General features: G+C 47.1%; 1 protein-coding gene across 1 annotated transcript; it reads left to right on the top strand.

Moving 5' to 3' along the window:
• Nucleotides 1-16,032: 16,032 nt before the first annotated feature.
• Nucleotides 16,033-21,158, top strand: LOC308431247 (cytochrome P450 1A2-like; the record flags this gene model as incomplete). Its single annotated transcript, XM_080930601.1, is given in 7 exon segments — nt 16,033-16,195; nt 16,198-16,859; nt 17,496-17,613; nt 18,077-18,166; nt 18,430-18,553; nt 19,294-19,380; nt 20,864-21,158. Coding segments are annotated over 7 exon segments (1,539 nt in total).
• Between the last annotated feature and the right edge of the window lie 2,820 nt (nt 21,159-23,978).

Raw genomic sequence — 23,978 nt, 5'->3', positions numbered from 1 at the left:
CATCTAGGTGGCTGCTGAGAAGTAAGGCAAGAAGAAGGAAAGCATCAGACTGAGGTGAGGGAATGAGGATCCTAAAGTGTGGCCATCCTGGTCCTCCTAGAGCTGCTTGCTGGGCATAGAACAGGACAGGGATTGTTGAACTGCCATTGTACACTGTTGTTCTTTCTTATCCCACACACAGGAAGAATGAGGTCTGGTAGACTGATCTCTCAGGGGAAGCTCAGTGTGGGTTTGTTTTATTTTTCACACAATATATGTTAATCGTATTCTATACACACACACACACACACACACACACACACACACACATACACGATCATTATTTTTATTCAGTCTTAGACATAAGCAGATGAGGATGGCTACAGTAAGATTCAGAGAGAGTAAGTAACATTCTCAAAGTCTCAAAGCTGGGAAATGTTGGGTAAACTTTCAACCCAAGTAGTCCACTTCTACCAAACCTCTCTTAATGGTGTGGTTTCAAACAGTGGCTTCCAATCTCTGTGGTTTCCATTAACTCCAAATTACTTTGTGCTTCCTAAAATCAATTTTACATCCACTAGGCAGCAGCATCCTAAACAATGTCTGTGCCTAAATACAGCTTTGATTTTTTTTTCCCACCTAACACATTCCAATAAACGCACAATCAACAAATATCACCCGAAAACCTTCTTTGGGAAAGCCATGCTACTGGGAAATTAGAGATCATTTGTTTCTTCAGCCTCGTTTCATACTCCAGTAGCAGGAAAATCAACTTCCAAATGGGGCATTGGCTTGCCTAAAGTCACCCAACAATAGTGACAGAGCCACAGATCGCAGCTCTTAGAGAAAGTTCCATCGAATGTACAGCTGCTATCACAGGTGCCTCCTTTTGAAATATTAAATTTAAGTTCTCAGTTCTTTACTCGGAATCTAAAGAATTCCAAACCCTAGTAGAGGGCTGGAATGGGAAAGGGTAGAAGAAAACCAGTGCCCAAGCCTCCTTGCTCTCAGCCCTAGCTCCCAGAGTTCAACTGAGCCACACTTGAAAAGCAGAGGGAGACCAGCTAGATACTCCAAGTAACAGTAATCCAGGCCAAGCTTTTCGCTGTGCTCAATTCTCATGAATGAATAGTTTGGTCCCTCCCCTCTTTGCTAGTCCTAAGAAAACAGAAATGAAAAGGAAGATTCCTATCAGGCTAGGCTATAAGAAAACCACTGACTGGAATACGAAAACTGGGAATGGATTTGTGTTTAGTTTTGACTAAGAGGACACTTTAGGCTTATTCTAGAAAAGGTAAACAAATTTACAGACTACTCTAAGGTTCTGCCCAGTCAGGAGGGTCACTTTGCAGTGAGGATAGTCCAGGTAGTCTTGGACGAGTCGTTTTAACTTTGAGGCTTCAATTACATAACCAGGAGAAAGGGTAAAGCCAGATTGCCCAATTCAGTTGAGAGGTGCTAGCCCATGCCTTTAATCCCAGCACTCAGGGAGACAGAGGCAGGTGGATCTCTGAGTCTGAGGCCAGCCTGGTCTACAGAGTGAGTTCCAGGACAGCCAGGGCTACACAGAGAAACCCTGTCTCTCAGAAAGCAAAATCAAGCAAACAAAAAAGATTCCTTAATTCAGAGGGTGCAGATCCTAGGAAGAGATCTGAACCACATCTGGCAGGAAGATATACAATTCCTACACTGCAGCCAGCCTGAAGCAGAGGGGCTTCCTGGGGGAACTGAATGCAAAACACACTTCAGCACATTTGGTGCCCCGAAGGACCTCTAGCTCTTGTAAGGTAAGAGGGCCAAGGGAAATGTAACTGGTGTTTCCAGTTCCCCGAAGCTCTCAGTTTATGGAGCTGACAGAGTCCCTCCTGGAAGAATGGGAAACAGTCGTTAGGATAGGGAACCTTTCTAGCCCAGGCCAGAACCAGCTCTGATGTGTTACCCTGTGGGAGGGTAGAGGCTATTGGGGGTAGTTTTTTTAAAATAAGACATAGAAGAGCTACAAAAGCTCAGTGCACCTCTGCTATCCACCCTGCACACCAATGAGAGTAACCCTCACCCCCACTGGCAGTCCTGAAGAAGGGGCAAAATTTGCAGGGAAGGAGAAGCCCCAGGAGGTCAATGCGGTGGGGGCCTGAGGTGAAAGGCATCTCCTGGCTATCTAAATATCTGATACAAGCCACCTTAGGTAAGTCCTCTTATTCCTCTGGCCTCCGTTTCTCCCTTAAGGAATTTACCTGGTCACAAAACAAACAAAAACCCCCCAAAAAACTTAGTCTCCTATTTTGGGGGAGCTACCCAGTAACTCTTCACCAAAATTTTCCTTTTCTTAGGAAGGAGGGGCAATTCAGGAGCCCCGAAGCACTCACCTTTGGCCGTGAGGAAGGACTGAACTGAAGAGTGTTCTCTAGGACCCCAGGGAGGATCTGGAAAGCTCCAAGAACTACCACCTTCAGGGTTACTGTGAAGGCACCACCACCTTTATAGGACTCTGTGTCTGTTGGCTCCGCCTCCTTTTCTGAGTTCAGTGGTGGGACCGAGGGAGGGACAGACTTAGGGAGTGCTCTAGGCAGGAGGGGGGATGGATGAGATAGGCAAGAAGCCATATGGGGACACCTGATATAGGTACAGGCACACACACACACACACACACAAAATAAAGGCTGGAGTCACCCCCACTTTCAAGTTGCACCATGAACAGCACAGAATTCCAATGAGGGAGGGGTCTGAGGGAAAATTCTGGAGCAGCCTAAAAAGCGAGTATTGGGGGCTCAATCCTATGGGGTCATAGAAGTTCCTTTCCACTATTTTTGCAGTCCTAAAACATTAGGTGTGTAAGGTCCTCTTGTCCACTACAAGCCAGTGGGTGCTGAGGAAAGGCTGGTAGAGGGAGAGCAGCTGGGTGGTGACCTTGCTTCCCTGGGTTACAGAGTCCAAGCTCGCGTGAGAAGCGCGCAGCGACCCCAGCCCAGAGGTCACAGGACAGGAAGGCCAGTGGCGCCATTGGACTGTGCCCCACAAGTTGGGTACCGGCCGAAGTTCGCACTGCTTCATCTAGGGGTGGCTTGCAGATCGCATCCCTAAGGGTCACCTTAGGCAAGCTGCAAGCTCCCTGTAGACTCGCAGGGCTTGCTAGTGTTTTACACACTGAAGCAGGTGACACAGAGAAGTCGGGAGGCGGGTGTAGAGCATATGGTGGAGGAAAGGGTGGAGAGAGGATCCACGCAAGACAGCTGGAGGGGGGTCTGGGGCCACAAAGGGAGATGCTTGGCACGCATACAGATTTCTGAGGCTAGCGTGCGTGAGCTTGCTCCATCCTCTGGGAGCAGAGGTCGGGCTGCTAGTCCCCGCCCCACCTGGCTGGGGACAAGGTGCCCCGGAGTTGCGTGAGAAGAGCCTGGAGGCCCGTGCAGCCACCCAGCTACCCAGCTCACAACCGGGCGCGGGTCCCAGTGCTGTCACGCTAGCTGGGGGAGGGGAGCCGTGGGTGAGGCTCTTAAAGGGCCAGCTCTCCCGGGGCGTTGGGGTGGGGTTTGAGAGATAGAAATAGTCTAGGCTTTCCAAGGGCGCGACTAGTCTGTGCCAGCGGTGCAAAGGGCCGGGTTTGCGTGCGATGCTCGGCTTCTGCCTGAGAGCAAAGGCCTGACAGCGTGTGTCCACAGTTTTAGTAGCAGGACACGCAGCACCACCCGGCACGCCTAGCTGGCTGTTTTGCAGGCGCTCTCTGGCCCAGAAGGGTGAGATTAGTATAAGGAGAACACCTGAACTTGCGTGTCTAACTCAACCTGTTCCTAACTAACATCTTCACCTGCCTTCCCTTGTGAGCTTCAGAGCCCAGAAAGAGCATAGCCATCTGCTCTGTGACCAAGACCAGAAAACAAAACAAAACCCGTCTCATCCACCCCCTCACCTCCCACTCTAGTCACATGCTACCTTCGTGCATCGCCCAAATATTCGCCAAGCTCCTACTGTGTGCTGGACCCTGGTGACTGATGCAGAGGTGAAAAGAATTAACAATGCTCCTTGGACAGAGCTTACCCTCTGCTGGGGGGTGGGGGGCGGGAGACAGGTGACAAGCAGCACAGAGACAGGCGTAGTGCAGAAAGAGCAATAGATAAATGACAAGCATAGGACAGTTTACAACTGCAAATCGGGTGGCCAGGGGAGTGCTCTCGGAGACTGCACTGAACAAAGGCAAAAGCGGCTAATCAAGCTTCCTAGGTATCTCCCTGGAGAATGGGCTTGCTAAAAGGACCCACCTCTTAGGCCCAGTATTTCCCCAATGTCCTAGTTATGTGTAGAGGTTGTGGGAAGGGGGTGGCATTCTCCTGTCATGTGCACCTATCCCCCTTGTGTGCCTAACTGGATCTTCTAGATTTCATTTGGTGTCACTCTTCCTCTGATTTCCATTGCCTTAGCTCCAGAGAGCGGAGGAAGCCTGTTCCTCACGGCCAGAAGTGCATAGGAGGTGAGATGTGCCTTCTCAGCATCTTCTCAGGACACTGGACCCTTACAATCTGCCTCTTCTTCCTCCGTGCCCCAGCACAGAAAATATGCATGTGGAAAATTAATCAGATCTACAGGTCCCTGTGAGGTAGAAATGAATACAAAACTGCATTATTGGTGGAGCACATGCGAGCATTGCTCTCCAACTATGTAATGATAAAAATTAGGCGAGAAGAGCTGGGCTTGGTGGTACATACCTATAACTCTAATACTAGGGAAGCTGAAGCAAGGAAATTTTCATGAGTTCAAGGTCAGCCTAGGCTACATAGTAACCGTAGACAAGCCAGGATTACACAGCAGCTATTGCAAGTATGGAGAAAAAATAAAATAAAAATTTTTTAAAGGAGGAGGAAAAGGAGAAAGAAAAGAGGGAAATAAATTGGGCATCAGGACAAGCAGGCCACATAGGAGGTATGGTGGGTCTTCTCAGCATCTTTATAGCTCAATTTATAGCATCTTTATAGTCCACTCATCTCTGGACTCAGCTTAAGAAGCTTCATGGTACCCACATGGGAGCAAGAACCAGAAAACTGAAAGAGCTTGTGTAGAAATAACTGCTGGCCAGGCAGTGAAAGCAAACTAGACACTTGTAGGTCTCTCAGCCTCATCTTCCACCTGTTTCCATTGTCCCTACCAAAGCCTTAGCTCCAGAAAGTGGAGGAAATCTGCTCTGAGGTTTGCAGCCAGGAATGCAGGAAGCCCCCACTGTTTTGTTCACGTTCTTTACCAAAAACTTTATTAGCTAATAAAACCAGTTCCTCTCTTTCTTCTCTGTTGGAGAGATTGATCCCAGAAAGAAAGGGCATAGTGACCTCTGGCAGATGAAAATCTGAGCCTAAGATCATGACCCCTTGTTTCCAGGAAATGGCTCTACCTACTAAGGGAAGCCCTGGGCAACAAGTTCAGGCTCTAAGCAAAGAGGTTCATCTCCCCTGTGCACTGGGGTTATGTGCCTTATACGCACTATTACCAAGACTTGACTAGGCTAAGGGTCATAATGGAAGGAATGGGCCTCACTAGTCCCTTGCTAATTGACGACGGGCAAGTTTGGAGTTTGGAGACTTTGACACAGGGATAAACACCCAGCTGAGGCCAAAGTTTATAAGCCTATGCGTGAGAAGCTCTTTGGCTTCCCTAGTAACTGATACCAGGAGCACATTGGGAGGGGAGAGGGCTCTGGGCTGGAGGGAGGCAGAGAGCTTGCTGGTCAACCTGGAGAGTCAACAGCTGGGGACTTTTGGTTAGTACTGCTGAGGGCTAGGTAGTGGAAGCCAGGAAACAAGCAAGACCCTACCAAAAATAAAATAAAATAAAATAAAATCCCTTTCTCCATAGGGAAGACAGGAACCACACCCCAAAGAAAGCCAGAGGAAAGCCCAGAGATGTTACAGAATCCCGAGGAGGCTGAGGCAGATGACACAGGGACTCTGAAGAGCTTAGAATAGGTGTGAGGAACTTGGGAAGTATATTGCTGACATGGTGGGAGGCATAGTCTAAAAAGGGAGAAGAAGCCAAATCACCAAGACACCATGATTTTGGTTCCATAAAAATAAAAAAATAAAAAATAAAAATGTCTAAAGAAGGGTAACCTGGGAGGAGGCGGACTTGGAGTCACATGTTGGAGGAGTTGGTTGACTGGAGGAATGGAGGTACTTTGTTACCAGTGCTCAATAATGGTGAGGTTAAAAACAAGCATCTTTAACTGAAAACAATGCACTTTCTTGAGGGTGGAGGAGGGGCTGGGGGGAGGGGGTGGGAGGAGGGGTTGCATGTTCTGTGAATGCAGAGGCAGGAGCAGCTGGAGGAATCATGTCTCTCCTCTAGCTGATGAGAAACTTACACTAAGTAGAAAACAGTAAGCGCAGGGCGTGGGGTGGGGGACAGGATCACTTGCGGAGTTGAATGAAGAAACTTGTTTTAAAATGCCTTGAGAAAGTTACAAGCAGCTCTGAGGGGAATCTAGCATGCAGTTTTACAAAGTTCACTGAGGTGGTAGCATGGAGCACTCGGAGAGCTGTGAATCTCAATCTCGCTTGAAATTCAAGCGAATAAGATGCTCAACATGTCAGTTCTGCCGGCACATTTCACAGCTGTACCAAACAGGCAGCAAAAACAGAAAACCCTCTGACAATCTGAGTTTCATCCCCAAGACAGTCTCTCGTAGCTCAGGATGACCTGAGACTCCCTGTGAAGTCCAAGATGACCTTGAATTGTGAAACCTTCTGCCTCTGCCTCCCAAGTGTTGGAATAACAGGCTTATGTCTGGTTTTATGCAGTGCTGGAGACAGAACCTTCAAGCCTGCCAGGCAAACTCTCTACCAAGTGAGCTATATCCAAAGTCCTAAATGAAAAACCCGAGTGACTCAACCAGCACTATCTTTCCACGCCACAGCCCCAACCCTACCTTACCCACCTTCTTCAGAGAGTGACTTGTCCAAGTTCTCCACTCACGGTGACTTTCTGATTTGCCCTTTCCTCTGCCCATGCCCTACATCTGACTCCGATCTCCAGGTCTCCACTGAATCAAGTGAGAATCAGGTATCGGTAGCAGTTGAAGCAGAGGTGTCCTGGTTAACTGGTAGAAGACCCTGGGCTTAGCAGATGGTCAGGGAACACTATTATTCATTTCTGTGACCAAAGCAGGGCATTCCCTAAGAAAAGCCTTCACCAAACTCTTGGGCAGGTTTCATATACCTGCTTGTGAGTACTAATTACTTTATCCAACCTTTTTATGAGTGTGTGCTGTGCCCTAGTCTCAATATTAGAGACTGTAGTTACAGAGAAAAGATGAGGCTGTGTCAACCTTTGTCAGCCAACTTTCCATTCTTACGACAAATACTTGTGTTTGTCTGCTTGGAGAATGAAAGAATGTACATGCTCACAGTTTTAGAAATTTAAATCCACAATCAGAATGCCCCGTTGCTTTGGGCCTGTGGAGGGAAGAGTATGGCAGAGCAAAATTGCTCACCGTAAAGCTAGGAGATGAAAAGAAAAAAAAAATTGGAAATCAATGGTTTCACGATCCCCTTCAAAGGTGGTTCTTCAGTGACCCGAGCCTCCAACAAGGGTACCCCTTAAAGTTTTCACTGCTTCCTAATAGCATTGATCAGGGAATCAAATCTCAAACATATGGGTCTTTGGAGAGCACTCATATACCTCAAATCACAGCAAACTCCAAGTTACTCACAGTCCTGAAGGAAGGCAGGAGATGACTAAGAATTCAGAGGGTCCTGGCTCATTTGGTGATAGCTGAGCAGGGTATAAAACAAGGAGCAGGAGTTGAGTCAGAAAGGCGAGGTGGAGTTCAACAAACAGAGAGTGTAGAAGTACTCCCTGTCTCTTGATGTGTGGTGCTCAGCATAGTGTTGGATGCAGCCCCTTAACTCTAAATCCAGATCCCTTGAACCAATGCAAAGAGCAAGGTGTGGATTGGGCAGATGGCTCAGTGGGTAAGTGCCTGCCACACAAGCATGAAGACCTAACTTCAGATCCCAGAACCCATGTAAAGCTAGACTCTGCAGCAGGTGTCTAATTCCTGAGCTCCTACTGCAAGATAAGTATTGGAGTCAGAAAAATCCTGGAGCTCAAGGGTCATAAGTCCAGTCATGAGCAGTGGTGAATAAAGACCCTGTCTCATAAAGATGGAGACCGAGAACAAAAACCTGAGTCGGACTCTGACCTATGACAAAGGCATACCCACATTCATACACATGAATACTCACACACCATACACATAAACACTTTTTTTAAAGGGTTGTTTACTTTATTTATATGAGTACACTGTAGCTGTCAGACACACCAGAAGAGGGCATCTGATCCCATTACAGATGGTGGTGAGCCACCACGTGGTTGCTGGGAATTGAACTCAGGACCTCTGGAAGAGCAGTCAGTGCTCTTAACCGCTGAGCCATCTCTCCAGCCCTCCCACATACCCCCTCCGTCCAGAAACACTTAAATAAAGTTTAGAAACATATTTTAAAGGCTGGAAACAGGGCATATATCTGTAACCCAAATACCGAGGGTGAGGAGACAGAAGTGCCCTTAAAGCTCATTGCCATCCAGTGTATTCAAACCATTAACTTTCAAGTTTATGGAGAGACTCCCTCAAAAAAATAAAGGTAAGGACAGGTGCATACCTTTAGTGCCAGCACTCAGAAGACAGAGACAGGCAGATCTCCATGATTTTGTTGACAGCCAGGACTGCATAGTGAGACCAAACAAAACCCAAGAAAGAACTGTTCCTTGGCTAGAAGACTCAGCATTAATTCCCAGCACACACATAGCAGCTCACAGCTATCTGTAGCTCCAGTTCCAGGGGATCTGATGGCCTCTGCAGGCCTCCACACACCAGGTACACATGTAGTATACATACATACATAGTTGCAAGTAAACCATCCATACACATAAAATAAAATGTAACGGTCTGAAAGATGACTCAATGGCTAAGAGCACTGGTTATTCTTCCAGAGGACCTAGGTTCAATTCCCAGCACCTATGTGAAGGCTGTAAATCAGCAGTAATTCCAGTCTCAGAGGATCTAACACCCTTTCTGGTCTCCAGACATATAGGCAGGCAAAATAACGGATGCACATTGTACTGGCTGGGTTTGTGTGTCAACTTGACACAAGCTAGAGTCCATTAGAGAGAAAGGATCCTCAGTTGAGGAAATGCCTCCATGAGATCCGGCTGTAGGACATATCCTCAATATGATCAATGGGGTGGGAAGAGAGCCCTGTGTTGGTGGTGTCATCCTTGGGCTGTTGGTTCTGGATTCTATAAGAAAGCAGGCTGACCAAGCTAGGGGAGCAAGCCAGTAAGCAGTGCCGCCCTCCATAGCCTCCGCACCAGCTCCTGCCTCTAGGTTCCAGCCCTGCTTGAGTTAATGTCCCGACTCCTTCCAATGATGGATTGTGATTGGGAAAGTGTAAGCCAAAAAACCCCTTTCCTACCAGACTTGCTTTTTAGTCATGATGTTTCATCACAGAAATTAAACCCTGACTAAGACACACATAAAATACAAATTTCAAATATTTGAAATAATTTTTTAAATAATAAAGGTGGCTGGATATAATGGGTCACACCTTTAATCTCAGCACTTGAGAGATAGAGGTAGTTGAATCTCTTTGAGTTCGAAGCTAGCCTAGACTACATAGTGAGTTCAGGACACCTAGGACCATGTAGAGAGATCCTGTCTCAACATGGTAGAGCCAGGCCTAGTGGCATACATCTTTAATCTAAGCGCTTAGGAGAAGAAGCAGACAGATCTATTCATTCAGGCCAACCTGGTCTATATGGCAACTTCTGGGCCAGCCAGAGATATGCAGTGAGACTCTGTCTCAAAAACAAAATAAAATTAAAAGTTGGGGCTAGGGGCTGAAGAGAGATGGTTCAGCAGTTAAAAGCACTGAATGCTCTTCCAGAGGTCCTGAGTTCAATTCCCAGCAACCACATGATGGCTCACAACCATCTGTAAAGGAGTCCGATACCCTTTTCTGGTGTGTCTGAAGACAGCGATAGTGTACTGACATACATAAAATAAATAAATTAAAAAAAAAAGTTGTGGCTAGAGGGATGTCTCAGCAGTTATAGAGTGTTCACTGCTCTTGCTGAGGACCCAAGTTCAGTTCCCCCAGGCCCACAGGAATGTCACAGGGATCTCCAACTCCAGTTCCAGAGGTTAGGGACTCGGAGAGCTCCCGAATGTAGTGTGGTCTACACACTCGTGCATATAACACAACATAAATAATAAAGGAATATATTTTTCAAAACCCAGACCAATTTAAGCCATGTAATTAGAATTCAGCACTATGGCTACTTTGGGGGGATGGGGCATAAAGGGGATTCTGGGGTCTGGTTACAATTTCTACCTTCTAACCTAGAAGTCACAAGGTCAGAACTACTTTGTCAGGTTTGTAAAGATCCACTGAAGCCAGGCATCAGAGCTATGTGTCTATAATTTCAGTACTCATGGCCCCCAGGCAGGAGGCTCTTGAATTCTAGTCTAGCCTGGACTAGATTGAAGAGAGCAAATTAAGCCCCAACTGAGTAAAGTCCTGAGTGAATGTGTGCTATTGGCGTGGTGCAGCCATGCAGAGCACCCCAGAGCCTCAGAACCACAGAGCACCCGGGAGGACACGGCAAAACCTTCTGCTCTGAACTGAGACTCATCTGTGTGTAGATGTTGATGGTGTGTGCAGAAAGTGTCTAGCACAGTTTTCTCCCTCTGGATACTTACAGTGTGAAGACCCCCTTACAGAAACGATTGTTCCCAAGAGGTTTACTTAAACCTGTCTCCTTGATCACAAACTCCACCTCCTTGTTTATCTGTACATAACCCCATATCCTTGTTCAGCTACATGCAAAAATCCCACCTCTCCATTCATCTCTATACAATAAACACACTGAACTCCTAGGGAACTCCAGTTTCTCCATTTGAGAGCCTGGCTCTCCTGTACTTACTCTCTTTCTCTCCCTCCCTCCTTTACCCTCTCTGTTTGCCCCCACCCCGTGTGTGTGTGAGTTTGTGTGTGTGAGTGTGTGTGTATGTCCTTTCTTCATTCTCTTGCTTCCCCAATTATGTTCAAACCCTGGCATTGTGATGCACACTGCAGTATATACAGTGAGACTATCTCAAAGCGAAACAAAGCGATTCACTAGCTATGAGAGGTGCACTTTTCTTTAGTGTAGGATATTGTTTTTGAGACACACTTTTCTTGTAGCCCAGGCTGGCCTCAAACTCGCTGTGTATCTGGGAATAATCTTGAACTTCTAATCTTCCTGGCTGTCCCTCCCAAGCGCTGGGCTTATAGGCAAGCATCGTCAAGTGCCATTGACAAAGTGCTAAGGATCAAACCAGGTCCTGTGCATGGTGGGTAAGTAGAGCCGCATCCCTGCCCTCTTATACTTTTTAAAGACAAGCTATCTGCCATAGGTAAGTGTCCAAATATTTATGTAGCTGCTCTCCACTTCCCTGGTGTAACCTACGTTCAGTGTCTTCTTGCAAATGGGTGCAGAAGGGGAAGAGAAGGGAGAAGACTTACAATGGACGAGATCACTTCTCAGCCTAACACTGTATTCTGAGAGGCTCGCCGGTCTCAGTTCTCACCCAACCAAAGTCACAATGTTTAGTCACATTAGAATCATTATACCTTTGAGATCCTTTTACCAACAACCCCCAACCTCAGGTTGGATAGAAGAAAACCCCAGACCAATTCTAGAAGAGAGATGTACGGCAAACACTTGGCCCAGGCTCCTGAGAATTATCAAAAATCATCAAAACCTGAGAAGCCTGTCACAGCCAAGAGTTTAGACGTCTAAATATCACCGGTATCCCAAAGGAGATCCGGAAAGAAATAAGAACATTAGATAAAAATTAATGACATCTAGAAGCTGGACAGACGGCTCAGTGGTTAAGAGTGCTGGCTGCTCTTCCAGAGGCCCTAGTTCCCCACCCCCACCCACATGGTGGCTCATTACCATCTATAATTCCAGACCCAAAAGAATCTGATGCCCCCTTCTGGCCCCCATGGGTGCTGCACCCATGCAATCCAGGAACATACCTGAAGGCAAAACACTCACACATACCTATAACAAAATAAAATTAACTTTTTATTGATTCTTTATGAATTTCACATTATACACCCCAATCCCACTCATCTCCTTGTTCCCTCATACCTACCCTATGACCTTGCACCTTCCTCCCAAAAGAAAAAAAAAATCTTGTGGAAAGTTGAAGTGAGTCATTGGTCTGGCCAGAGGCCTCTGACTTCTGCTACACTCTCAGTACTGGAACCTCTCTGGAACTCCTCTTGAATATCCTGCTGTTGCCCTGTGTCCTGGGTGTCCTATAGTTTTGGATCTGCAAGACCAGCCCTTTCATGAGCTCCAGCAGTTCATAAATGGGGTAGATGTTAGGATGGGCCAACATGAAGTCTTGGATCTGGGCCTGGGAACTATCTGGGCTGGTCAGCCCGGCAGCTCGCTTGTACACACGCCACTGGGACAAACTCTCCAACACTCCCCTGCCTAGCTCATCCAGAGCCACAGCCAGCAAGAGCTAGAGCCAGCTCTCCCTCCTGCCATAGGTGGTGAGGAACAAGGGGCAAAGGAGAGAACATCTCTCCTTCATCGTTCCACTACATGACCGATGAGTGGCAGGGCTAGCTCTCCTGCATTCCCACCCTTAGGGTCGGCTCACCCACAACTCCCAAACCCAGGGTCAGCTCTACTGTGCTTCCGGGTACTGCATCTGGTGAGGGGCAGGGACCCCTCTCTTGCTCTCACCCTTCAGGCCAGCTCTCTCACAATACCTAGGCAAGGGATGGGGCCAGTTCCACACAGCCCCCAGACAGCAACATGGCCCCCAGTGGCAGTCCAGACCAGAGACATCCACCTGGCCTTTTGTTGGTAACAGACTTTGCTGTTGTAGGGCCACTGACCCAGACGCAGCTCTCTGTGGCAGGATGTCACCATGGCTTTGGTGGCATCACATCTGGCTGTTCCTCACTACCCTGAAGTCTCTAGTTCTGTCTCCCTTCATGATGCAAACCTCCTTCTGCTTCTCTTTCTCTTCCATCTCCCCAGGACTCACTTGGTTTCCAAGGGCCTCTGGGTATCTGGTCTCAGGAGTGCTATACCCTGCTATACAAAACCAGGCAGGGATTGTCTTGGGTGTGGTCTGCCTGCCTGGGCCTTCGAGGCACCAGATTGGTAGTCATCTTGGGCTCATGCTCTGCCCTGAGCACCAGGTGGGTTGTTTGGTTTGTTGCAGTAATTTTTTTTTTCAAAGCACATCTGGGTGAAGTGACACATAACTTTAGATGTTTCTTAAGTACATTTGTAGCTGTAAAGATATGTAGTCTCTTTCTCTCTCTCTCTCTCTCTCTCTCTCTCTCTCTCTCTCTCACACACACACACACACACACACTTAATCCCAGAACTCTGCAGGTAGAGACAGCAGATATCTATGAATTGGAGGCCAGCCTGGTCTACACAGTGAGTTCAGAACAACAGAAGGTACATAGACAGATTCTATCTAATAAAAACAGGGGGAGAGGCATCTAAATAGAATAAGCCATAAATTTTAGTTAAGAAGAAAGAAGAAAACGAATTTATATAAAACTTAGCCTCATCTCCAGGTTGACCTTTCTGATTGAGTGAGCTGAACCCACTAAAGACTCAGATAAGAAATCATGTCCCCCCCAAAAGAAAGAAAGAAAGAAAGAAAGAAATCATGTTTTTTCCTTTCCAGCTGTCTTCAGAACAGTTTTGTCTTCCAAAAGCTTGACAAACTCTGTCAAGTCTTCATCCTTGACACTTGCAGGAGCTGATCCTGAAGCTTTGTGTGTGTGTGTGTGCATGTGTGTGTGAGTTTATCTCTGTAGTCCAGGAACTTTGGAATCTGTAGACCAGGTTGGCTTTGAACTCACAGAAATCCACCTCTGACTCCCAAGTATTGGGATTAAAGGGGGTGGTGGCTGCCACCACCACCGCAATCACTGTACCACTTGGCATATATATATATATATCCTTAAAATTGTGTTTACCTATTGTGCATGAGAGAGACAGAGACAGAAAAAGAGATGGGGAGAGAGAATACATATTTGTCAAGACATAAATGAGCCAAGGCACACTTGTGGAGATCAAAGGACAACTCTTTCCACCACGTGGGTCCTGAGGATCCAACTCAGGTCATCAGGCTTGGTGGCAAGCACCTTTACTCATTGAGACATCTCAACAGTCCCAGGTGTAGGGTTTGTTTGTTGTTGTTTTTGTAAACAAAACCATTTGAAAGAAGATTGAAACTTCACCCCTAAAGCATACAACATTAACTTCCTAAGAACAAGAATATCTTCCCACATGTGGTTTGAATGAGAATGGCCCCCATAGCTCATATATTTGAATGTTTGTTCCCCCATTAGTGGAACTGCTTAGGAAGAATTAGGAGGTGTGGCCTTGTTGGAGGAGGTGTGTCACTGGGGGTGGGCTTTGAGGTTTCCAAACCCCACACCAGGCCCAATCTTGATCTCTCTCTCTCCCTGCCTGAAGATCAGGGTGCAAAGCTCTCAGCTACTGCTCCAGCACCATGCCTAGCTGCTTTCTGCTATGATGATAATGAACTAACTTCTCTAAAACTGTAAGAAAACTCACAATTAAATGGGAAAGAGGCTATTCTTGTCCATTGGCCTAAGTTTTATACCTCAAACTCTGCCCTGTCTTGGAAAGAAGTGCATTCTTTCAAAGAAACATACCCTGGCCCCTAAAATATCATTTTTTTTTTATTTCCGTGGGTATTTATCTCCATGGACCCAGAACCACTTCTGACCCAAAGAGCTATTCCTGAACCCCAAGTGGAAGGTGGAGCTGAGGGATCATGGCTTGAATCCAAGAATTGATCCTTTTAAGCTTTGTGCAGTATCCAGTTTTGATATCAAGTGACCTGGACAGCTAGGCCAGTTCAGTGGTGTTATAAAAGGCCCCTCATCAGAACTCTGCCAGTTCCAGCCCCTGCCCTTCAGGTATGTCTGTGTGTCTTTCCAGATCATGAGATCTGCTTCTATTTCCTAAATACTGCTAGAGATGGAGAAACAGGGACCCACCTCAGCTTCTCTTTTTAAACCCACCCTCTCTCTGTGTGTATGTTTATATGTCTCTCTCTCTGTGTGTGTTTTTATGTATGTCTCTCTGTGTGTGTGTTTGTCTGTCTGTCTATCTATCTGTCTACCACAGCTTATGTGTGGAGCTCAGAGACAACTTTTAGGAGTCAGTTCCTTCTTTCCACCACATCAATTCCAGGAAGGCTTACCAGCAAGTGCTTTAACCTCTGAGCCATCTCACGACCCATTATCATCAATTAAACAGTTTCAACCAGGCTTTTTCTATGTACAGTTGCCTGGAGTGAAAAGGTAGGGGGAAGAATGCCCACCTGGCATTGGGCATCCCTGGACCTGGCTGTAGCCTACTTCAGCCGCTAAGCATAGGGTAAATGAAGACTCACCTTTAGTGGAGGTACCTCTGCTGGGTATTGATAGAGTTATTGGGAAAGGAGGTTATCACAGGTCAATGATATCATCCCAGGGATAGTGACCTTCTATTGCTTGGGCAAAGGGGCGTCTTCTGTTCTTTGGGTATGTAGAGGGTACCAACAGTGTGTTGGACCCTCTGGTAGAAAGTACAGCAAACACTGCTATTGGGGCTGTTGAGGAGCTGCCTTCAGCGTCATTGTTTTAGAATGGTCACTTGCATCCCCACCAGTCTCAGAAATGGAAATGAGAGAGGTGAACAGAACAGCCTGGGGTGGAAACCCAGACACCAAAGTTGTAAATGCAAGGCTCCTTTCTGGTGCCGCCTGGCTTTTGTGATGAGGCAAGGGCAAATCCCTGAAAGAACAAGACACATGACAGGCATATTCACTTTTCTGATGTGTGGCTGAAAAGCCAAACATAGAGTGTGTGTCGGCAGCTACTGAGTGAGTGAGCGGAAGAATATAAAGGGAAGGCTCAGAATTCATCTTCAACCACTGCATCTTTCCTTTCTCCTGCAGCGGTACAGATGGCGCTCTCTCAGTACATCTCCTTAGCTCCAGAGCTGCTACTGGCCACTGCCATCTTCTGTTTAGTGTTCTGGGTGGTCAGAGCCACAAGGACCCAGGTTCCCAAAGGTCTGAAGAGTCCACCCGGACCCTGGGGTTTGCCCTTCCTTGGGCACATCCTGACCCTGGGAAGAACCCACACCTGTCCCTGACAAAGCTGAGTCAGCAGTACGGGGATGTGATGCAGATCCGCATTGGCTCCACGCCTGTGGTGGTGCTGAGCGGCCTGAACACCATCAAGCAGGCCTTGGTGAAGCAAGGAGATGACTTCAAGGGCCGGCCAGACCTCTACAGCTTCACACTTATCACTAATGGCAAGAGCATGACTTTCAACCCAGACTCTGGACCAGTGTGGGCTGCCCGCCGGCGCCTGGCCCAGGATGCCCTGAAGAGCTTCTCCATAGCCTCAGACCCAACATCGGCATCCTCTTGCTACTTGGAGGAACATGTGAGCAGGGAGGCTAACCATCTAGTCAGCAAGTTCCAGAAGCTGATGGCAGAGGTTGGCCACTTTGAACCAGTCAACCAGGTGGTGGAATCGGTGGCTAATGTCATCGGAGCCATGTGCTTCGGGAAGCACTTCCCCCAGAAGAGTGAGGAGATGCTAAGCATCGTGAAGGGCAGCAAGGACTTTGTGGAGAATGTCACCTCGGGGAATGCTGTGGACTTCTTCCCCATCCTGCGCTACCTGCCCAACCCGGACCTCAAGAGGTTTAAGAACTTCAATGATAACTTTGTACTGTTTCTGCAGAAAACAGTTCAGGAACACTATCAAGACTTCAACAAGGTGAGACTGAGAGGCGAACTGTGAACTGTGCCACTACCAGAGGTCTCCCAGGTGCTCCCAGGTACTCCCAGGTGCTCCCAGGTACTCCCGGGTGCTCCCAGGTACTCCTAGGTGCTCCCAGGTACTCCTAAGTCCTCCCAGGTGCTGCCACATGCTTCCAAAGCTCAGGGATACTTAGCAACTCTATGACCCGAAGCCTTTCCTTCTTCCTTACAGCTTGCCTCTGGGGATTGTTCCAAGCCCCAGAAAGCAAAAGCATGTGAATGGAGTCTTGGCAGAGCTCTGCAATATGGGGGTGGGGCATCACTAATTTAAAGGCTATTTATTGTTCTGCAGGAAAATGAACCTCAACAAAGGCTAAGTAAGCTCCAGCTTCATGTCACGTTTCTTCCCTATGTTCACTTTATCTCTTCCTCCTCTGAAATCTGAGCCCTGGCGTTATGGGAAAGAAGGGTTAGGGGCACACAGAGTGACTTTGCTCTATTTAGGACTGAGACTAGTTCAAAAATCTGAGCTCCAGCCCAGGGCCTGGAACCAAGGCAGTTCTCAGGCCCCCAGGACATATCAAACGGGATGGACAGGTTGGACATTTGACCCTGGAAGTGCTTAAGTTGTTCTAAACTTGTGTCCTTCTAGAACAGTATTCAGGACATCACAGGTGCCCTCTTCAAGCACAGTGAGAACTGCAAAGACAACGGTGGTCTCATCCCTCAGGAGAAGATTGTCAACATTGTCAATGACATCTTTGGAGCTGGTAGGAGTTACATCCCTGCCCCTCCACCCACCAACTGCTATTCACCCATACCCAACCTATCAACCACCTCAGGTGACACAGGGCAGACACCTGCCCTAGGATCAAGGAGTAACCTTATACTACCCACCAACTCCTAGGAGTAACTCAACTAAGCCCTCTCCTTTGGAGGTCTGGGTTTACCTACAGGGATAGTGTAAAGTTGTACAACCTAAAAGTTCAGGTTTATAATCCCAGCTGCTGACTGAGAAACAAATGCCTACTGGGTTTTATTTGTTTGGGTTTTGCATTTAGTTAGTTTTGACTTGTTATGTTTGAGACCAGGTCTCACTTCTGTATCCCAGGTTGGCCTCAAACTTAATGCAATTCTCCTGCCTCTGATTCTATACTGTTGGAATGCTAGATATATGCCACCAAGCTCAGCCTTTTTTTTTTTCCCTCCTTCACCCTACTCCCTGATGTCCAGGATTTGACACAGTCACAACGGCCATCACCTGGAGCATTTTGCTACTTGTCACAGAGCCCAAGGTGCAGAGGAAGATTCATGAGGAGTTAGGTATGTGTTGTTCCCAACCCTAAAGTCAGAGAAGCCTTGAGGCTCTGGGTCACTTGACCTACAAATACATATTTATGTATCCACTCTGATAAGCCCTCGGCATATGGCATCCCCCACTTGTCCAGATACATTGTTGGGTGGGGATTATGGGGTCTTAGAAACATGAGTAAACAGTCCAACACAGACAGAATGATGTTGGTACAACAGGAACCAAGTGCGTGGATCAGACAGAATGTCCCATGAGGCCTGCTTGTACTTTACAGACAGCGTGATTGGCAGGGATCGGCAGCCCCGGCTTTCTGACAGACCCCAGCTGCCATATCTGGAGGCCTTTATCCTGGAGATCTACCGATACACATCCTTCGTCCCCTTCACCATCCCCCACAGGTAATGACCCTGTGCTGTGCCCCCCAAGTTTTCATACTTTCTTCTACCTAGATTCTCAGCTTGGGCCCCGGCTCAGGATCAGTCTCATTCCTGAAGTGTGTCCTCAGCTCCTGACCTCAGTCTCTGGACCCCACCGAGTCCAGTCCCCTGTGGCCCCAGCTGTCACTCACTTCCACCTGTATTTACTCCCTACAGACATCGGCCAGGCCCTCTTCACTGTCCCTCATAAGGGTAATCCAGCCACCTGCCAACTTTGCTTAAACTCGACCTTCTCCCTGGAAAGACTTCTACCCACATATCTGACTCCCAAGTTCTACGCTTGCCCACTGTCAACCCTGACTCATGCACTCTTCCATGTAGAAGCTCCTTTTGGCTCACTAACCTTCAGATAATTTGTAGAACGTTCAGCCCATGTTTCCTGATTGTAAGAGTGAACGTTTAGCTTGGCTCAAATCCTAGCCTAGCTATTTTGGTACAAACTGCTGCAGATTCCTCACAGCAAGTCCCAACGGCCCCAGTGCACATCTGAGCACAAAGAGAGTCTAGTAAACAAATGTTGAAGAGCAGGATCCCAGAAAAGGGAAAAATAACTGCCCCATATTTCCTGACCCTCACATGATCTCCCAGTACTGGGTTTGGAGACTGTTGTAGTCAGACACTGGGATGGAGTGGAGGAAGGAACAAGGCACATCTCAGTTTTTCCAAGCCCTGAGCTAGAGATAGCTGTCTTCTTTTCTCAGCACAACAAGGGACACCTCACTGAATGGCTTCTACATTCCCAAGGAGCGCTGTATCTTCATAAACCAGTGGCAGGTCAACCATGACGAGTAAGTACATAGCCTTCATGGGGAAAGAGACATACTCTGCAATACTCACAGGAAGACTGTCTGTCTGTTCATTCAGGAAGGGGCTTGCTCAGCAATAGGAAGGCTGTCTGTTGCTTCAGGAAGTGCTTATGAAAGGGACACTTCATTACTAGATAGCCTATTCTAAGCAACAAAATTTAGACCCTGTTTCACAAACTTCAGTGTACAGAGAATGTCACTAGGTATGTGGTGTGGGTGGCAATGCCTGTAATCTTCCCTACTGAGGAGGCTGAGGCAGCAGAATTACAATGAGTTCAAGGCCAATGTGGGCTTCTTGGTGAGTTTTAGGCTAGTGTAGGTTTCATACCTGTTGAAAGAAAGAAAGAGAAAAAGAAAAAGAAAGGTAGGTAGAAGGAGGGAAACAGGGAGGAAGGGAAGGAAGGAAGGGGAAATTAACTAGGAAGTTTCCTCATACCCCAAGGTTACAATCTGATAGATAATAAGGACACCCCAAATGACTAATGGGAATGGTGTAAAGACTTCCTTGGGAAAGTCCACTCTAAATTGTAAGTAGGAGATCCATCCAAACCGGGAAATACTGAATATGAGAACACCATCTATATTTATGTTGTCAACTTTTAGTCAGAAAAATGAGGAGAAGCTGAGCAAGAATTGAACTGCTGTGCTCCTGGGCTAGTGGGAGGGAGAGAAACATGGCTTCCTTCAGTGCATGTGATACAGGAGGCCCTGGGTTCAATTTCCAGAACTACATAAAAAAGGGGGGGGGGAGGGAGAGGAATTAATGAATATTAAACTGCTATCTTTGACCATGGAAATGGTTCATTAGGTAAAGAGGTGTGCTGCCACACCTAACGCCCAAGCTAAATCCCCAGGCCCCACATACGAGAAGAGAACTGGTCCTTACAAGTTGTCCTCTGTCCTCCACATGCACACAAGTAAATGCATAAAAATATAATTTAAAAACTGAAAGGCAACCCCAATCCACTACTTTTTTTAAATTCTTCTCTGATATACCCCAACTGCAGTTTGCCTTCACTCTCCTTCCTCCAGCCTTTCCCCGTACCTCCCCTCTCCCTCAGATCTCCCCCCCAAAATCCACCATCTTCAAAGTGGATCATTTTAAAGAGAATTCTATTTTTTTTTTAAATCATTAGTATGGCCGGAAGGTGCGGTTCCTTGGTACAGTGCTCACCGTCCATACCCAAGGTCCTAGGTTTGTCCAAAGCACCGGGTGTAGCAGCACATGCTTGTAATCCCAGCACTTGGGAGGTAGAGGCAGAAGGGTCAGAATGGCACACAAGGTGACTCTGGGGTTACAAATGGCATTCAAGGCCAACTTTAGTTGCATGAGACCCAGTCTCAAAACCAACACAAGAGGAACATTGACAAAAGGAAATAAAGAGCAAAGCTGGTACCTTCCTGACACAGCCACCCTTTCCTTGTAGAACCCACACAGCTCAGGTCCCATCTGTTCCTCCTACAGGAAGCAGTGGAAAGACCCCTTTGTGTTCTGCCCAGAGCGGTTTCTTACTGATAACAACACTGCCATCGACAAGAACACGAGTGAGAAGGTGATGCTTTTCGGCTTGGGCAAGCGCCGGTGCATTGGGGAGATCCCGGCCAAGTGGGAAGTCTTCCTCTTCTTAGCCATCCTCCTGCAGCAGCTGGAGTTCACTGTACCACCGGGCGTGAAGGTGGACCTGACACCCAGCTATGGGCTGACCATGAAGCCTGGAACCTGTGAATACATCCAGGCATGGCCACGCTTTTCCAACTGAAGATGGCCGAAGCACTGGCGGGGCCATCACTCTTGTTTCTTTCCCTCTCTTTTTAAATAACGGCTTTTTTGAGATACAATTCCTTTACCACTTACTTCATCTCCAATCGATTTTCAATAGTGTCTACTTGTTCCCCGCAAACCCATACCCATTAAGATTTGTGACTATTCCTCCTACCTTGTCTCGCTTGCTGTGCCGCATGCTAATCTAGTTTTTGACTCAATAGATTTGCCACCTGTGGCCATTTCATATAAACCCAATGAGTCGTGGTCTGTGACTGGTTCTTTTCACTTAACACAGTTTTCTCCAGGTTCATTTATGTTGTCGTGTAGGTTCGTAGGCTTTGCTTTCTTGAATCCTCTTTCCTTATAGTCACGGTGGGCACTCAGTTTATTGCTTTCTCCTCACGCTGTTCTTCTAGGACTTGAGTCTCTGGATACTTGAAGGGGACAGAGAGGAAGGAATCCAGCCTGTGGTGGATAGGTAGCCCCTATGTCCTAACTCAAGCAGAAAGTGTGACTTCTCATGGTCAGGGGAGAATAACATCCTCAGATGTATTTAGGTTCACTGGAGAGTGAAAACAGGGACCCGAGGGAATGACTCTGTGGGTAAAAGAGATTCTTATGCAAGCATTATGACCTAAGTTCAAATCCCAAGCACCCACATAAAACAGGGACCCAACCATACCAGCCTGTAAACCCAAAGAGGTAGAAACAAGTAGATCCTGAGAGGCTTACTGGCTAGCCTAGCCAAGCAGCCAATTCCTGATTCAGTGAGAAACCCTGCCTCAGAGGAACAAGGCAGAAAGTGATAGAGGAAGAAACTCCCACACTCCTCTGGGCTCTGAATGCATGTGCATGGGTTGAGCATGCACACCCCCACATACACATAACACACACGCGCACACTGTTTTAGTTAGGGTTTTACTGCTGTGAGCAAACACCATGACCAAGGCAACTCTTATAAGGATGGTATTTAATTGGGGTTGGCTTACAAGTTCAGATGTTCAGTCCATTATCATCAAGGCAGGAGTATGGCAGTATCTAGGCAGGCATGGCACAGGCAAAGCTGAGGGTTTTATATCTTCATCTGAAGAGTTCTAGCAAAATACTGGCTTCCACAAAGCTAGGGTGAGGGTCTTAAAGCCCACACCCATAGTAACACACCTACTCCAACAAGGCCACACCTCCAAATAGTGCCACTCTCTGGGCCAAGCATATTCAAACCATCACACACTTGTATACACACACACACACACACACACACACACACACACATGCTGAACTGCATACTTAAATGGTAAATTATTATGTGTTTTGCCACAATATTTTTTAAATGGCAAACGAGACAATAAAATATTGTGTGACAAAAAAAATATGAGATATTGTCTTAGGGTTTCTATTCCTGCACAAAACATCATGACTAATAAGCAAGTTGGGGAGCAAGTTTATCCAGCTTACACTTCCACATGCTGTTCATCACCAGAGGAAGTCAGGACTGGAACCCAAGCAGGTCAGGAAGCAGGAGCTGAGGCAGAGGCCATGGAGGGATGTTACTTACTGGCTTGCTCCCCCTGGCTTGCTCAGCCTGCTTTCTTATAGAACCCAAGTCTACCAGCCCAGTGATGGCACCACCCACAATGGGCTGGGCCCTCCCCCCTTGATCACTAGTTGAGAAAATGCCTTACAGCTGGATCTCATAGAGGCATTTCCTCAACAGAAGCTCCTTTCTCTGTGGTAACTCCAGCTTGTGTTAAGTTGACACAAAACCAGCCAGTACCGATATTAAAGCCACCATGATCTACACAGCAAGTTTCAAACCAACTAGGAATATCTAGAGAGACCCATCTAAAAAATAATAATAACTAAGGCTGGAGAGATGGCTCAGTGGCTAAGAATGCATATAATCCTGACAAAGGACCCAACCTTGGTTTCCAGCACCCATGTTAGGTATCTCCTGTAACTCCAACTTCAGGGATCCAGTGTTCCTGATCGCCACAAGTGCTTATACCCACGTGCAAATACGCTCACATAGACACACACACGCACATGCACATCATTTAAAATGAAAATAGAAGTCTAAAATCATACAAATAACAAGATGTGAAGACGTGTGTGCTGTTTCCTCTGTGAGAGCAAAGTCAGTTTCCTGTGGAAATGGAAGACAGGACTGTGAAATCTGCACAGGTTCGGGGTCAGACACTTCCAGCTCTGAGCCAACAAATCTAAACTGACCTGAAGACTCTTTCATCACTGTTGTAATCCTAAGGACATGGCTGCTGGCTATGGTGGGATTAAAGGTTCTCTGGGCTCCAGGGGTTGGAAAACAAGGAGGAAAAATGTTAGTGGAGTGCTCAGGGTGAGGCTGGAAGAAGGAAAGGCTGTTGGGCTGGATTCTCGGTGCAGCAGGCACGAGGCCCTGAGGTGTTTTCAATCTGTCTTTGAGTTTTAGTTTGAGACACAGTCTCACTATGTAGTTCTTTACTGGCCTGGAACTCACTGTGTAGACCAGGTTGGCATCAAACTCACAGAGATTAACCTGCTCTGCCTCCTGAGTCCCGGGATTAAAGTTGTGCATGACCACGTCAGGTTCCCTCTGCACCCTTGCTCCCTAGGTTCATTTTTGCTTTCTCTATGACTCATAAAGTTCAAAACAAATATGACCCATAAGTTGTGACTCTCTGAGCCGAAATAAGAAGAAGCTGAACTTATCTCCAAGGAGGATATTCCAATGGCTTTGAAAAATAGTAACATTGAAGCTTACTACTTTTGAAAAAAATAATATTGGAATTCCTAATAATAACTGGTCCAAGTGCCAAGG

Source organism: Micromys minutus (genome assembly GCF_963924665.1).
Source record: "Micromys minutus genome assembly, chromosome: 16".
NCBI lineage: Eukaryota > Metazoa > Chordata > Mammalia > Rodentia > Muridae > Micromys > Micromys minutus.
The sequence above is the reverse complement of the archived record's forward strand: the minus strand, read 5'-3'. Positions and strand labels throughout refer to the sequence as shown.